The sequence below is a fragment of the Portunus trituberculatus genome, chromosome 47, assembly GCF_017591435.1.
Source record: "Portunus trituberculatus isolate SZX2019 chromosome 47, ASM1759143v1, whole genome shotgun sequence".
Lineage (NCBI taxonomy): Eukaryota > Metazoa > Arthropoda > Malacostraca > Decapoda > Portunidae > Portunus > Portunus trituberculatus.
This window is the reverse complement of record NC_059301.1, coordinates 33,750,986-33,767,283: the sequence shown is the minus strand read 5'-3', so window position 1 is coordinate 33,767,283 and position 16,298 is coordinate 33,750,986. Positions and strand designations below refer to the sequence as shown.

The following is a 16,298-nucleotide window of genomic DNA, read 5'->3' as shown; positions in this document are numbered from 1 at the left end:
GGCAATTTTATTTATAGTGGTACCCATGTTAGGGCCCATATCACCGCCCAAGCTCATCTTGAGTGTAACCACCTAGAACCTGGGTATCATGGTGATGTGTAGGTAACTTTAAACCACTCGACAAATGGCAAAGTGTTTTAAGGCTGTACGTGGTGGGATTCGAACCTACGCGTGGACGTCTGCCCGATCCCACGCTCACCACCTTATCCACTATGCCACTGCCTCCCTATATACAGTTGCATCATGACAACTCTCAAACCCATAATTTCCACCTGAATTTTTTTTGTCAAACATACAACCCTTCATGTTGCTGGGTTCTTTGCTCTCAGAAATCTCAGAGTTTCTGCTAGGCTTTAGCTGCCACAAAAAGTATCCTTTTGATAAACTACATGAAATCATGAAAATACAATGATATAAGTACATGGCAGCTGTTTCAGAATATGTGCACACACAGTCTATTGTCTTTAGAAAGCTGTATAGCAATGGAAAGATTATTATGGAGTCATGAAGGAAATTTGAGTAGGAACACAAAGCTGTTTTTTTTTTTTTTTTTTTTTTTTTTTTTTTTTTTCCCGGGCCAAAGGTGTGATACTCTTAGATCTTTCATGTAGTGTAGTACATAATATTCTTAAATGAAAAAGAATGGGAGGTCACCTTAGGATTATTTATATTTTTACTTAAAATGGCACATGGGTTCTTTTATATGAAAAGAAAGGAAAGGTTGGTTATCTTAAGATTTTTACCTAAAGCATCACATGAAACTATTTTCATGCACATAAAATTATTTTATGAAAATTATGAAAAAGGTCAACTTAAGATTTTTCTGTTTTTACTTAAAGCAACACTCTAGTGAAACTGGCTGACCTCAGACAATAGCAACATGACTATTGAATGGGGAGATGACTAGTAACAATGCTAGTGGAAATATGAAATATATATATATATATATATATATATATATATATATATATATATATATATATATATATATATATATATATCAGGAGTCTTGACTTGAAGTACATACGTACTTTATTATACTTTATTATAATCAGTTATTTTTATTACAAACAGCACTGTATAAAAAAAAAGCTGTCTTTTTCTTTATTTTGTAAGAAACTGAGGATTAAAACTGTAAGGAGCAATGTTGCAGACATCAACCTGACTCAGTATGGGGTGAAAGTAGAACATGTAGATGTTGTCAGTTTCCCTCTTGTGGTGAACATTTATTTGTGCACCATAAGTAATCAAATAAAGAAAATGTGCTTATAATGCAGCAATACTGTAGTACCAATACTACATAACATTTTATGCTCAACTTCACTTGGTAAGTATAAAAGTATTTAGCCATCATTGACAACTGCTTTCTGTAAAGATATGAGTACCTAATTGTGCCTAGATTCATCACAAGAAGCAAACTGACAAATAGAAACCTCCCTCCTGCCTGCCAGGGAGATTCTTGCAACATGGTTCCTTACACATATCCCTCCTCAATTAAGTAAGAATGATTTGAATCATCACTCCCTGTAATATGTATTTTGACTTGCTGCTGGACACTCTACACTGGCCATTCATTTTCTTTATCATTAATGTTAGCTATTTTTTATATTTCAGGTCTTTGTTGATTTGGCCATATATAAAAAACAAGGAAATGAAAGCGGATTCTTTTTTTTTTTATTATTAGTGAAAAGCTTGCCAGTCACAGGCCAAGTATTATATACTGTATCAGATTACATGAAAGTAATGTAAGATTGTTTAATTTGAGTTTTACTATTTATTTATCTTATTTTTTTTCTTAAACATAAGTAGTTCAGATATTCAGATACTATGGCTATGTATAGTATAAGTTACTGCAAAATTTTACAAGGATTTCTCGATTTATGCATGTTTAGAATATGTGATTTTAGAATAACGAGGGGAAAAAAAAAATCATTTTTCCATATTACTAGACAGATTATTAGGATAACATGTCAAGAAAATCAAGTTGCGCGGCTGGTTTAGTTCCATGATGCGGCCAACATGGCCCATATTTTACGTAGTTGTCTTCAAATCTCATGGAATTCCTGAATGTCACTCCACTGACCCTCTTATACATATATTTATGTTTAAAGTTTGTCTTCTTGAAATATATAGAAAGAAACAGGTTTTTGACATAAATTTCTTTGATCTAAATTATTTTGATATTAAAAGTTTTGGGAATAGTTAGGCAGAGCATCCAAACAAAAAAAAACATGATAAATAGGAGATTACACCCAATAGCCTAACACATGCAGGCCATGCGGGGCAAGGTTTATCTGAGTTTGGGAGAAACGATCAAATCCCTCCCAACACTCATTTATAATAATATAATACATTATTGCATCAAAGAAGGATATTACTTAAGTCATCATTACTGATATTTATCAGTAAATTAATAATAAAAATAGCCATAATCCCTCAATGTTGAGAAGAGTTAAGACGGTCATTAGTGATGCTATAGTAGGGTGAAACCTATCTTAGTGCTTAAGACTATGTCATAAGGTTAGAACCTGTCATAGATGGACTTGCGTCTAAAATGTGCCACTTCGTCTCACCATGACCAAATCATTAACTATGACAGTTTGTCGAATACAGCCCCAGGTGTCACCAATTGTTCCTTATGTGTACTGCCAACATGCTTTCCCTTTGTCTGGTGCTTCAACATAGCTAGTGCTAATGTCTCTCTCTGCTCTCCTATCTTAGTGCCTTGCCACAGTTTTTGCCATGGTTTCCAAGTGCCCTTTGACTTCTGTAGCAAGTAGCAGTACACCAGAGATCTACGAAGACCTTAACCTTTGAGCAAAAGTCCTCGAGGGAAATTGATCATATTCATTTTATGCGATATTTACATTACATGATCCCTTCAGGAATGTATCCCTTGCATAATTCGAGAAATCCCTATAATGCATATTTGTAATAATAATAATAGTAATCATGATAAGAATTTATTAGACTTGCAAAGTGATGAAAGCCACATAAAATTACCAGAGAAAAGAAATCATAGGGCATTCATACCTCATTTTTGAGAACCTTCTGCATAATGTGCACCTCATCAGATTGGGTGCCTCGTGCTGGCCCTTGAGTACGCCGTGAGTTAGGTCGATCCATTGCAAAGTCAAGTAGATCTTCACAAGAAACGTGATCCCCATATTGGTATAGGGAGCTGCCACCACTGCTCCCTCCCCCAAGCCTCTCTCTGAAGCCATTGGATGGTAGAGACAGGTCTGGGGAGGGAGTGTGTGGTTCTGGGATGCTTCCACTACTTGGGTATGGTGGAGGATGGGGTCCAGGAGGTGATACACTCAGGTCCTCCTCCTGTATGTCATCAAGAGCATCCATCTCACTTGCAACTTGGCTTTCAAAACTGTCATTGAGGGAACTGGGGCTTCTGTTGGAATGATGAGAAAAGAGAGAGAGAGAGAGAGAGAGAGAGAGAGAGAGAGAGAGAGAGAGAGAGAGAGAGAGAGAGAGAGAGAGAGAGAGAGAGAGAGAGAGAGAATCCAATAATATAGGGCTGGAGACTTACTCTGTGTTCTTGTCCCATTATTCATATTTGTCTAATTTTCTTTACTTGATATAGACTCCTTACCCTCATCACATCTTATAGTCTCTTTCTAACATTTCTGTTTTTAAGGATTATATATCATTCTGATATCTCTCCTACCTCAACTTTTCTTGTGTCTCCCCATATATCCCATTTCTCTTGACTCATGCAGTAAAGAGACTTAATAGTTTAAGTCCATTAATCTGTGTGTATGTATGTGTTGTTGTGAGTGACACGGGCAAATACTATTCTTCTCAGATGCTACAAAATTTAATAACACTCAACATTTTGTGCTTATTGGTCTTGAACAATTCCCATGTATTTTCAAGATAAAGTGTTGGTGTTCTCAACAAAATTTTTGCTAAAACAAAATAACTTAAAAATGACATTAATAATCAAATAGATGAAAAAAAAAAAAAAAAAAAATCAATAAGACAGCCTAACTAGTACAAAATACAGTGGGTGCTGAAATAGGATAGCTCAGTTTTTTCATCAACATCTATGGCTAAATTAAAGTACTTTTGAAAGCATCTGGCAACTCAATGTCAGTGTAAAGGATATATTCTTTGTCTCAATTGGTGACAGGTTAACTGCCACATGATTTGATCACTATGACTACTGTTATTTTTATTGTACTGCATTGCTGTCATTTTTTCGTGCTTCCAGTGCTGCAAGATGGTTGGAAAGCACTATTTTGATATTGAGAAAGTGATACTAAGAAAAGAAAATGTGAATATAAAAGAAGATATGGCAACACATTTGCTGCAGTAAGTGGCAGTGATATGTATCCCTGCAGTCACATGTGAGGTACCACTCACTGCAATTGCACAGTTTAATAAACAAACTGGATGCCAAAGATCACTCCATTAACAGACAGACTCTTGGAGCTTCCTGTTACTGGACATCGATGTTTGACAGTAAAAGAACAGATATCAGTGTATGCCAAGATTATCTAAACTGTCCCTGTCTCAGTACTCTGTCACATACTGTCCACCCTGATACCCTTTCTTATTGAAGATATGTTATCATGAATGCAGAATAATACAACTATGATCTAATGTTATCCATGTATCAGAAATACATACATCTATGTAATAAAGTATTATGAAGCTCCCTGCCATACTATGAGTTAAGAGGATGGATTTTTACCATATAATGAAGCTGAGGTGGTGAGTTGGCCTTGTAACAGGCCTATCATGATTTTTTTTTTTTTTTTTTTTATGTAGGAAGGGAACCAGCCTAGAGCAACAGAACAGTCCCATTGAGTTGCCAGCCCACAAACAAAGTCAAAAGCAAAGTGAAAATATACAGGATGTTGCTCACGTAGCTGCGGTGGCGAGTGGACGTGTTGTGTGTGCGTTCCGTTTTTGGCTGTTGTTTTTATAGTTAGCGAGTGGTGTTTGTGCTTGGTGTCTGTGTGTGGTGCTTTTGAGTGTTAGTGAAGTGAAAGTGTGTACTGCAAATGTTAGATTAGAGTGAAATAGTGGTTAGAATCAGTGTTTGTGAGTTAAAAGTATTTTGGTAGAGTGAGGAGACTAGGCTTGTAACCATCAAGTTGACCTTGAAAGAGGATTAGTTGACCTCACTTAGGCCCCCCACCACTGCGGTTCCCCACCCCCGTCACCAAGTATTTTTATTTGTTTGTGAGTTTAACAGATTGTAAATTAGTATGGCGGTAGCTACTGAGGTATATCAGAGTGTGATTGAGTGCGTGAAAGAGAGTGTTGAGGTGGGATTGGGAGAGTTTGTTGTGTGTGAGATGTGTGGGCATGACAGGAAGGTCGTTGACTTTTCTGAGTGTATGGTGTGTAGGCTCAAGAGCGAGAATTTAGTTCTTTCTCTTGAGCACCAAGAATTACGAGAGGAAATGAGAAAGCTAAGTGAGGGGAAAAGTGCGAACGAAGTTCTCATCTTTGAGTTGAAGGAGGAGGTTAAGAGGCTTGGGGAGGCAGTGGAAAAAATGAGGCAGGAGATCAGTGTTAGGCCAAAGGTTGGACCTTCTGAAGGCGAGAGGGTGGCTTGGCCCTCTGTCGGGAAGAGCAGAGTGGGGAAGAGGGAGCAGGCGAGCCAGACTGGGAAAGATAGTAGTCAGGTTGCAAGGGGAAGGAAAGCAGAGGCAGTTAGGGAGGAAAGGACTAAACCTGTTGAGTATGAAAATAGGTTCGGTTTGCTGGAGGGGAGGGGAGAGTGAGAGTGGAGTGAATGAGGTGGTTGGGTGAGTGAAAGGAGAGAGAATGGGGTAGAGGAGAGGAGGAGGAGGGTTATGCCTAGCACACCTCAGGTGTGTGTGGTGGGTGACTCTCAGGTTAGGTACTTAGATAGCACTTTCTGTGGGAAAGACAGGGATAGGAGGACGAACGTGTGTATGCCTGGTGCAGGTGTGAAGGCAGTGAGTGAGGAGGTGCAGAAGAGGGTTGGGGGATGGAGAGGAGGGTGTAGTAGTTTTGCACGTAGGTGGGAACGATGTCAGAGCAGGTGGGTCGGAGGAGTTAGTGGCAAGATTTCGGGAAATGTTAGGCAAGATAAGGGAGAGTGGTAGGAGGTGTGTAGTGTCAGGAATCTTGCCTCGTGTGTATGTTAGCAGGAATGGTTGTCTAGAGCCATTGGTGTGAATGATCGGGTAAAAGGGATGTGTAAGGATGTGGGTGTCAGCTTTGTGGATGTATGGGATAGGTTCTATGGGCGAAGGGATTTGTATGCTAGGGATGGTGTGCATCTGAGTAGGAAGGGTGTGGATGTGCTGAGTGGATGTCTGGAGGGGAGTTGGGATGGAGTGTAGGGGGTGAGGTAGCAAATGCATTCCAGAAGAAAGATGTTAGACATAAATTAGATAGGATAAACAGAGATAGTGAAAAGATTAGGAAAGATTTCCAGGTGCAAATAGGAGAGAATAAGATTAGGATTCCAAATAAGGAGACAGCATCTAGGAAGGTAGCAGGACTTAAATGTTTTTATGTAAATGCCAGGAGTCTTAGGAACAAGAAGGACGAGTTATCTAGTTATATAGTTGAGGAGGACTTAGATGTTGTATGTGTCACAGAGGCATGGGTAAATGAGGAAAAGTTTAGGAAAATAGGAAAGAATATGAAGTAGATGGATACATTATGTATTTACACCAGAGAATTGGTAGGATAGGTGGAGGAGTAGTTATTTATGTAAAAAATCCTTCATTTCCAGTCAGGTTAATGGTATTAAGGTAGATAACAGAGTAGAGTCCTTATGGCTGGATGTTAGAGTAAACAAAAGTAAGGTTATTAGAGTAGGAGCTTTTATAGACCACCTAACCAGTCAGCAGATGTAGACAACCTTATGGTAGATGAGATAAATAGGGGTGTACTAGTCAGACAATTATCTTAGGGATTTTAATCTTAAGTCAGTAAACTGGGAGAGGATGGTAGGAGATGCTAGTGAAAATAAGTTTATGGAAAGTTTTCAGGATAACTATTTAGTGCAGATGGTAGATAAACCTACTAGGGGAGGAAGGTTTTAGACATAGTACTAACAAATATTGAGCATTGTTTAAAGGAAGTTGAGGTAGGAGAGACTTTAGCAAACAGTGACCATCATATAATTAGATTTATCATTAATTCCAGTAGGGATAATATAGTGAATAAGACTAGAGTCCCAAACTATCAGAAAGGCAATTATGGTAGGTTACGTCAGTTATTAGGAGAGGTAAACTGGGAAGATAGTTTTGGAAATAAAACTGCACAGGAGATGTGGGATATTTTTAAGGTTGTAGTAAAGGGTATAGTGATGCAGTGTATCCCTTACAAAGATATAAGGCAGAGAAACAGGAAGCCATTATGGTGGACTCATGAGATAGGTAGCCAGATCAGAGAGAAGAAGAGGGCATATAGAGAGTTGCAGAAAAGTGGGAAGATGTAGATTTGATTAGGTACAGACAGGTCAGGGATGATTTGAGTAAGGTTATAAAAAAAGTAAAAGGCAGGCAGAGATAAAACTAGCTAGAGCTGGGAGTAAAGATCCCAAAAATTATATAGTTATTACAAGGTCAGTGATAAAAGAAATAAGGATAGGATTGGACCACTCAGAAAAGATGGTGTAGTAGTGGATCAAAATGAAGACATAGTAGAATTATTGAATGAACAATTTTCTTCAGTATTTACTAGGAAAGAATAGGAAATCCTGTTACAAACAGTGCGACGAGTAGTTTAAGAGCTTTAGAAAATATTGATATAAAACCGGGAATTATTAGGAAATTTATTCTTGAACTAGACGATAGGAAAGCTAGTGGTCCTGATGAGCTACATGCCAGAGTACTTAGGAGGGTGTAGACAGTATTTCTGAAGCACTTAAGTTAATCTTTGAAAGATCACTTAGGTTTGCTGAGATACCTCAGGACTGGAAGTTAGCTAATGTTACTCCAATATTTAAAAAGGTAGGAAGGATGATGCGAATAATTATAGACCGATCAGTTTAACTAGTATAGTATGTAAGATACTAGAGAAAATCATTAAGGGTAGTATTTGGGAGCATTTAAATGAGAATAGATTAATTAGAGATACCCAACATGGCTTTAGATCAGGGAGGTCCTGTCTTACAAATTTGCTCGATATCTTAGAATATATTACCAAGGAGTTAGATGATGGAAATAGCATAGATGTTATATATCTAGATTTTAGCAAGGCGTTTGATAAGGTACCGCATAGGAGGCTAGTGTACAAATTGAGACTACATGGGATAGGGGTAGGTTAGTTGATTGGATTAGTGAATGGCTTTCTGATAGGAAACAGAGAGTAGTATTAAATGGGGCAATGTCTGAGTGGAAGGAAGTGGTTAGTGGGGTACCCCAAGGATCAGTGCTAGGACCTCTTCTTTTCTTGGTGTACATTAACGATTTAGATATAGGAATTAGTAGCAAAGTATCAAAGTTTGCAGATGATACTAAGATAGCATGTGCAGTACAGGGTGAAAAGGACAATTACAGAATACAACGAGACCTGGACAGGCTGATAGCATGGGCAGACAGGTGGCAGATGGAGTTTAATTCTAAAAGTGTCAGGTTATGCATTTAGGTAAAGACAACACAAACTTTAACTATGAGATGGAGGGATGTTGGCTAGAGGCAGTAGAGGAAGGAAAGGATTTAGGAGTAGTGATAGACAGGACTATAAAATTTTCAAAGCAATGTTTAGAAGCAAGAAATAGGGCAAATAGGATCCTGGGTTTTATAAATAGAAATGTTAGTTATAAAAGTAAGGAAGTGGTGCATAGCTTATATAATTCCTATGTTAGGCCCCATTTAGAGTATTGCATACAGGCCTGGTCACCCCATTATAGGCAGGATATCAACATGTTAGAAGCAGTTCAGAGAAGAGCAACTAGGATGATACCACCATTAAAGCCATACATGTAAAACACACTTCAAACATGGATGGATAAGGACTCTGTACAGTGTTAGAGCATAGGGGCAAATGTTATATAAAAAACTGGCAGAGATGACTTAGAACACCTCACTTCATAGAAGTTGTTTTAGCAAGAGATGAGATGTGAAGTTTTCAGTTTAGATTATAAGTAAAGGACACACTGAGGTTGTTTGATCTAGAAATGGGGAACAGTTGAGTGTCACTGAAGAAGAGTAGATAGTTGTCTAAAAAGCTGTATCCAGTGGGTTTCTTACACATTAAACAATACCAAGTCTTCTCTGCCCCAATCAGAAATTTTTAGACATCCAAAGTCAGGGGTTCTCTGGCTTCCTTGAGTGATCTGTTTACTTCCTGAGAGGTTGGTTGTCTACAAAAAGACATAGAAAAGTGCAGGGTGGTATCATAAGCAATAGGAATGGATTGGACAAAAAGTTTGGTCAAGAAGTTCATTGATAAATAATAAGAAGTGAGTGTGGGACAGGACAGAATCCTGAGGAACACCACTGTTAATAGATTTAGAGGAACAGTGGTCGTCAACAACAGCAGCAATAGAATGGTCTGAAAGAAAACTTCAGATGAAGTTTTGGAACCATAAGAGGATAATTTAGAAATCAAAGATTTGTGTCAGGCTAAAAGCTTTTGATATGTCTAAGACAATAGCAAAAGTTTCATCAAAATCCCTGAAAGAGGATGATCAAGACTCTTGGTAACAAAAGCCAAAAAGATCGCCAGTAGAGTGGCCTTGACAGAACCTATACTAGCGATCAGATAGAAGATTGTGAAGTGATAGATATTTAAGAATCTTCCTGTTGAAGATGTATTAAAACACTTTAGATAGAAAAAAAATATAAGCAATAGAACTGTAGTTCGAGAGATTAAAATGATCACCCTTTTTTAAGAAGAGGCTGAATGTAGGCAAACTTCCAGCAAGGAGAATTAAAAGTTTGGCAAGGCAGAGGCAAAGTTTTGGAGAACAATAGGTCTAACAAGCCTTCTGAGAGTTTAGGCCACCAAGGGCATAGAAAACCACTGCATAGGATCTTAATGCATCGCTTGAAGTACATAGTCAGAGCAGAGAAGAAGAGGGAGGAACAAGCTTTGAATCATCCAAGGTGTAGCTTTTAGCAAAGGTTGAATGAAGAGTTCAGCTTTACAAATAGATGTTATGGCAGTGATGAAAGATTTTGACTTATTTTGACATTTTCTATGAATGAAGGAGTTTTTGGCTAACTGGAGAATTGACTAATTGGAGACCTGGTATGATGTCCAACGAAACAAAAACTCTTTATCAATAGAGTGTTAAAATCTTTGAAGATTGGACTTCATTGTAGGCTTGGCACTAGCAAAAAACATCTCCAATTACAATTATGGATTAAGTAAGTAATTACTTAAAAGAGAAAAAAATTAATGTCCCCATGAATGGAATCTCCCACTCTGCACCCTGACTCACGTGAACAATCTCGGTGGCTTGGCTGGTGGAAGTCTTGTCCCTAGGCCACCAGTTACCTCATCCTCCTCTTGACTTTCAGCAGCCTGTAGTGTGCTGGAAACATTATCAGGAGTGCTGTGTGACTCTAGCTGAGGATTGTGTGTGTGTTGGATAACAAGGCGGCCAGCAGGAGTATCTTGCTTGTCCCCTGAATTAAGGGCAGAGGCATGGCCACCTCCACGGAGCAGTGAGTTTGTCACACCACCAGGGATGATGAGTGGGTGTTTGCGTTGATGCCGGGGTTTGGTCAAGCTGGCATTGGGTCGTGTGCGATCCCGTGGGGGCAGGGGAAGGAGGTTTACAGCATCCTGGCTGCTACCATCCAAGCTGTAGCCATCTGGACTAGTGGCAATGTCAGCATCACTGCTGCTGCTTCGATGTGCTGAGTTGGGTATGACAAGTGGTGATGGCTTAGGTTTAACAGGTGGTGGGACTTTGTTATGTTTGAAACCCTTGGGAGGGTTTGGTGAGTGGAAAGGTCAGAAGAGTTGGTAGTTGATATGCTAAGGCCTTCCTTCACCCCAGCTGCTCGCATACCATGGCTTCGCTCAATGGTGCTGAAGCCCATGCTACCCCCGAGGTTGTGCTTGTTTCCTCTAATTTTTGGTCGCACTGTGACACCTGCTCGAAGCATTCTTAGTGGATTGTGCTCAGCTGGCTCTGGGTCACTGGCAGGGGGTGAATCAGGCTCCACTCGGCACCCTAGGGAGTCGGGGTCGAGCCCCGGCCGCTCCACCAGGGAGTTGTACACTTCCCTGGCCTCTTCTGATATGCTTGACTGTGTTGGGGCAAACAAAAGACAGGTGCACTAACATAAAAAAAGAGAACAAAAACAGAGAGGGACAGACACACAGACAGTCTGCATTATAAGTGAAAAGTGCAAAAGGGTTAAGTTAATTAAAAATACTTATATAAAGCAACATAGATGTCAGCTACTCTACAACTAATAGTAAACTGAAAAAAGCCTTAAGGCAACAAGTGATTGGCATGCAGGTGAACCTTATATCATAAAGTTTAATTATACAAAAATTATGAGCTTGATTTGGAAAGTTGGAAATCTGAGTTTGACAAGCCATAAAAAAGCTTATTATGACTTTTGGGATCATGAATCTCCTGAAGTCTTCTGTGCCTGCTGAAAATCATGTTTAAAAAAAAAATACTGTGAAAGGTATTGCTTGGCCTTGTACATGAGGCTAAATAAGCAGTGCTGAAAGAAAAGATACTTGATTTCATTTCCTTTGTTAGCCTTTAATCTTTTCCTCATGAATTATGAATGCTTACAATTTATTGTCCACCTTCAAAATAATTCATATTTGGCCAACTAAAAGTGACTATAAACAAATTGGTGAGTTTTGTGGATTTTGTTTCAGGGAATTTGTTGTATATAATTTCTCACAAAAAGGATGATGCCATGATGTAAATTAGAGAGAAATCTATCTGAATGGTAATAATTAACACATGAAATGATGCATGGATACTAAAAATCATTACAACCTATTTAAAAAAATTGCTCAACATGCTTCCTACTGCTTTTCACAATACTACATGTGAAATTTTTAACAATATAAAATTTTTCAAACAGCAAAAGAGCCTGGACACGGATGTTTTTCTATACCCTGATGGAGAAGTATTCAGGATGAGTCCACAAGAGACATAAGGAGTGATTTGCTCGTCTTCAGTTATATTTGCTATACACTCAACTGACTTAGAAACCCTTCTGCTTCTTTCCTTTCCCTTTCAGCAGAACAGCTAATTGGTGCACTTGTGCCATTCTTGCCAATTCTCTATTTTTTTTCATATTAAAGATATTTTCAATAACATTTTTGTATAGCAGTGACAAATTTATGTTTTTCAACAAAAATATTAATACAATTTAACCTGAGAGAGAGAGAGAGAGAGAGAGAGAGAGAGAGAGAGAGAGAGAGAGAGAGAGAGAGAGAGAGAGAGAGGAAACTGCATAAATTTTCATGCAAGTCATCCATGTGGCATGGTCTCCAGAGACCTTATGTTATTTATGGAAATATTACTAATTGTTACTTATTATTATTATTATTATTATTATTATTATTATTATTATTAATATTATTATAATTATTTTTTTTACTTACTTATGTGACTGAAAATGTCTTACTTATATAAAACTAAGGAGTGACAATAAATGTATCAATCAATTGCTTGGCAAGAGAAAATGAAGAGAAGACAGAGCAAGAATTCTGGATCATCTTTGCAAAGGCTAACTATAATGGTGTGCATCCTTTCTTAGGATGGTTTAAGTGTTTGACTCCTTGGTCAAGCATTTGCACCAATATAATTGTTGCACTCTGATAAGTTTAAAGGTTAAAAGGTTTGAAGCAACAAGAGCTGCACAGAAAGAGGCATGAAGTTATTAACTTTATAAGCACCTTATGCAATTGGGGACCACACCTTTAGACCCAGCCCTCTCCATACTATGGTGCCATAAATTATACTGAGTAGTACTTAAGAAGTGCTAAGTAATAGAGGCAACAATATGAGGGAACTGCCTTTCCGTCTTGTTTTGCCCTGAAATTGAATGTGATCTTTCAATTGTGGCTTGAATCACAACACTGAACTATACTGATTAGTAAAGACAAAATTAATGATGTTTGGTTCAAAGTAATATTCTACTAGTCTGGTATTATGCTTTACATAAATTGTATTTCTGTTTTGCAGAAACTTCAGTTAGAGCCCTGTAAAATCTAGATATATATTATCATCCTCACATCAAAAATTTCGAATGAAATTTCCATTAAAAATTTTCAGCTACAATACAAAATATTTCCTACATCATAAACTTCCTAATTCTAGTAAATACATACATAAAAACTAGTGGCCAAGCATTTATTTTCTACTTAAAAAATATTACGTATATGAATACTGGATGGAGGTTATATTGCCAGCACTGGTAATGCATATGCCTTGTTATATAGCATGAACTGCCACGAGTCTTGCATCTCAAAATTACCCACTGCTGACTCTAAGAAATGCACCTACAGCATACCTATTAAAAAACACTTGGGTATCTCCATGTATAAAAATGCTTTCAAATCACAGCATGATTTACACTGAAGATCATAAATGGAAGCAGAAAAATAGTCATACTTATTCAATTCTTTATGCAGTACACACTGTTTCTTAGGATTAGTTGGCACAATATTGAGCTTACTGCAAATAGTAATGTTGAATAAAGGCCACTGTCAATGGTCATTTGATTACCTTCATTGATTTGTCATGAAATAATTTTGCTCAATAGCACTATCTTCCTTGCCATATATGGCAATCTTTTATCTTTTTCTCCAAGGCCAATGCAGCATCCCTGCCTTGATCTTTTTTGTTCCTCCTGTATTTCCAATGCTGTGGAATCTCATTATTTACACACAAACTCTTCCAGGAGGCTGTTTGAATTGCAATTTGTACCAATGGTGAAAAATTTCTTCCCATTGGAAATTATGTAAACTGGCTTAATTCATTCCAGACCAACGTTGTTGCTAATCTAAACCTTTATAATAATATTTTAAATCTAAAATACATCAAACTTGTGAAAAACTATTAACACTTACAGTGCAACCCAATGGATATGTTACTAGAATGGTAGTAATATGAGCTGCCTGAATAATAAAGGTCAGAAGATGAGGGAGGGAGGCAGTGAGTGAGGGTGAGCATCATGCAACTGCTTTACTTCTTCACATATCATTGTTTCAGAAATGCCGTCACCAGCAAGTTGCTTTTCATTATTTCCAACTAAAGGCAGGTCGACACATTCCAATTTGCGACTGAAATTTTACATAAGTAGAGTTTCCAACTCAAAATCAGTGCCTAACAACTGGAGAAAGCAGTTGAAAATCGAAGACCAACATGTTGGTCTTGTTAGTCAATTTACAACTTTATTTATGTTGTGACATCACTGAGTAAGCTTTGAAAATGTAGACTCCAGGTACAGGCAACCCCCATTTAAAGAACAGGTTACATTCCTAAAAAAAGCTTGTTGTATGAATTTTCGTTAAGTGAACCAATTATAACAAGTTTGACCCCTGACTTTAACTTCCATTGAGAGTAAACAAAGTGAGATTGCATCATAGTACAGTAAAGGGTTTAATGAAAGTAAAAATTATGAAGTTAAACATTTAAGCAGTTTAATTTAAGACTAAGTCATTATAATGTACACTAATGTATGTATGTAAGTAACTTTATAATGTTGATCTTGAATTTATAAAGGGAGGGAGAGTGGAGCGGGAAAGACATTAGCCAGCAACCTGTGGAATGTACAGGCAACCCCCGTTTAACGAAGGTTCACACAACGAAATTTCGCTACAACGAAGGTTTCATTTTACTACCATCTGCTCGTTTAATGAACACCAAACTCGCTTTAACGAAGTTTTATCCAGGTAATTTTTTCCAAGTTTGAAAGCCCCACGGTATCACGCAAGCCGACAGGTTTTTAAATACACCAGGAGCTGCCAATACTAAGGCCTGTTTCAGGAGAAATCCTGGGACACCTGTGGGATCAAGATCAAGATCAAGCCTCTCGTGGACAACACGCGCACTACTCACTCCCCTGTTCAAAACATTAACAGCATCGCTGTTAATGTTTTGAACAGGCTCAACTTACCACCAAAACCCCCTGTAATGTGGCCTAGCATTCCTAAGAAGATCAGGAAGTCTCTTACTCTTGAAGTGAAGCTGAATATTATTCACAGACACAAGAGGCGACAAAACTATATATAGCATTGCTTGCCACCATCTTGACTCCATCTACTGTCTCAACTATTTTCAAGTCAGCAGACTCTATTAAGAAGGCTGGTGAGACCGTATCTTCCTTGCAAGCTAAAAGAACCACCTGAATGCGTGACTCTACAATGGATAAAATGGAAAGCCAATTGTGGAAATGTGGTACATAAGTTTTGTATGTGATACAATGATGCGCCCTTTGTTTACATTCCACAGGTTGCCGGTTAGTGTCTTTCCCATTTCACTCTCCCTCCCTTCATAAATTTAAGATCAACAACATTATAAAGTTACGTACATACATACATACTACATTTGTGTACATTATAATGACTTAGATTAAACTGCCTAAATGTTTAACTGCCTAAATGTTTAACTTCATAATTTTTACTTTCATTAAACCTTTCACTGTATTATGATGCACTCTCGCTTTCTTTACTCTCAATGGAAGTTCAAGTCAGGGATTATACATGTTATAATCGGTTCGCTTAACGAAGTGTTTTTTAGGAACGTAACCCTTTTGTTAAGCGGGGGTTGCCTGTACACAAAAGGCGCATCATTGTACCGCATACAAAACTTATGTACCACATTTCCACAAGGCTTTTCCTTTTATCCATTGTAGAGTCATGAGTTCAGGTGATTCTTTTAGCTTGCAAGGAAGATACGGTCTCACCAGCCTTCTTAATAGAGTCTGCTGACTTTTGAAAATAGTAGATGGAGTCAAGATGGTGGCGAGCAATGCTATATTAGTTTTCTCGCCTCTCACGTGTCTGTGAATAATATCCAGCTTCACTTTGAGAGTAAGAGACTTCCTGGTCTTATTAGCAATGCTTGGCGACATTGCAGGGCTGGTTGCAGGGCGTTTTGGTGGCATGTTGACCGAGGGAAGATGAGCTGCTGCTGGACGCTTTTATTGTTTTGAACTAAGAGCGGGGAAGGGTAGGGGAGTGAGTGGTGTGCGTTTTGTCCACGAGAGGAGCTGATGCATTCAAAAGCCTGTCAGCTTGTGTGTTACGGCGGGCCTTTCAAACTTGGAAAAAAATTACCTGGATAAAATTTTATTAAAGCAAGTTTGGTGTTCGTTATACGAGCAGATGGTAGTAAAAAGAAATGT

General features: G+C 38.1%; 1 protein-coding gene across 1 annotated transcript in view; it reads right to left on the bottom strand.

The window, feature by feature from the left end:
* Window positions 1–16,298, bottom strand: part of LOC123498115 (activated Cdc42 kinase-like) — a 142,713-nt gene that overhangs the window by 4,122 nt on the left and 122,293 nt on the right. Inside the window, 3 exon segments of the mRNA XM_045245271.1 lie at window positions 3,034–3,406; window positions 10,403–10,901; window positions 10,904–11,219. Of these exon segments, the coding sequence (XP_045101206.1) occupies window positions 3,034–3,406; window positions 10,403–10,901; window positions 10,904–11,219 (1,188 nt within the window).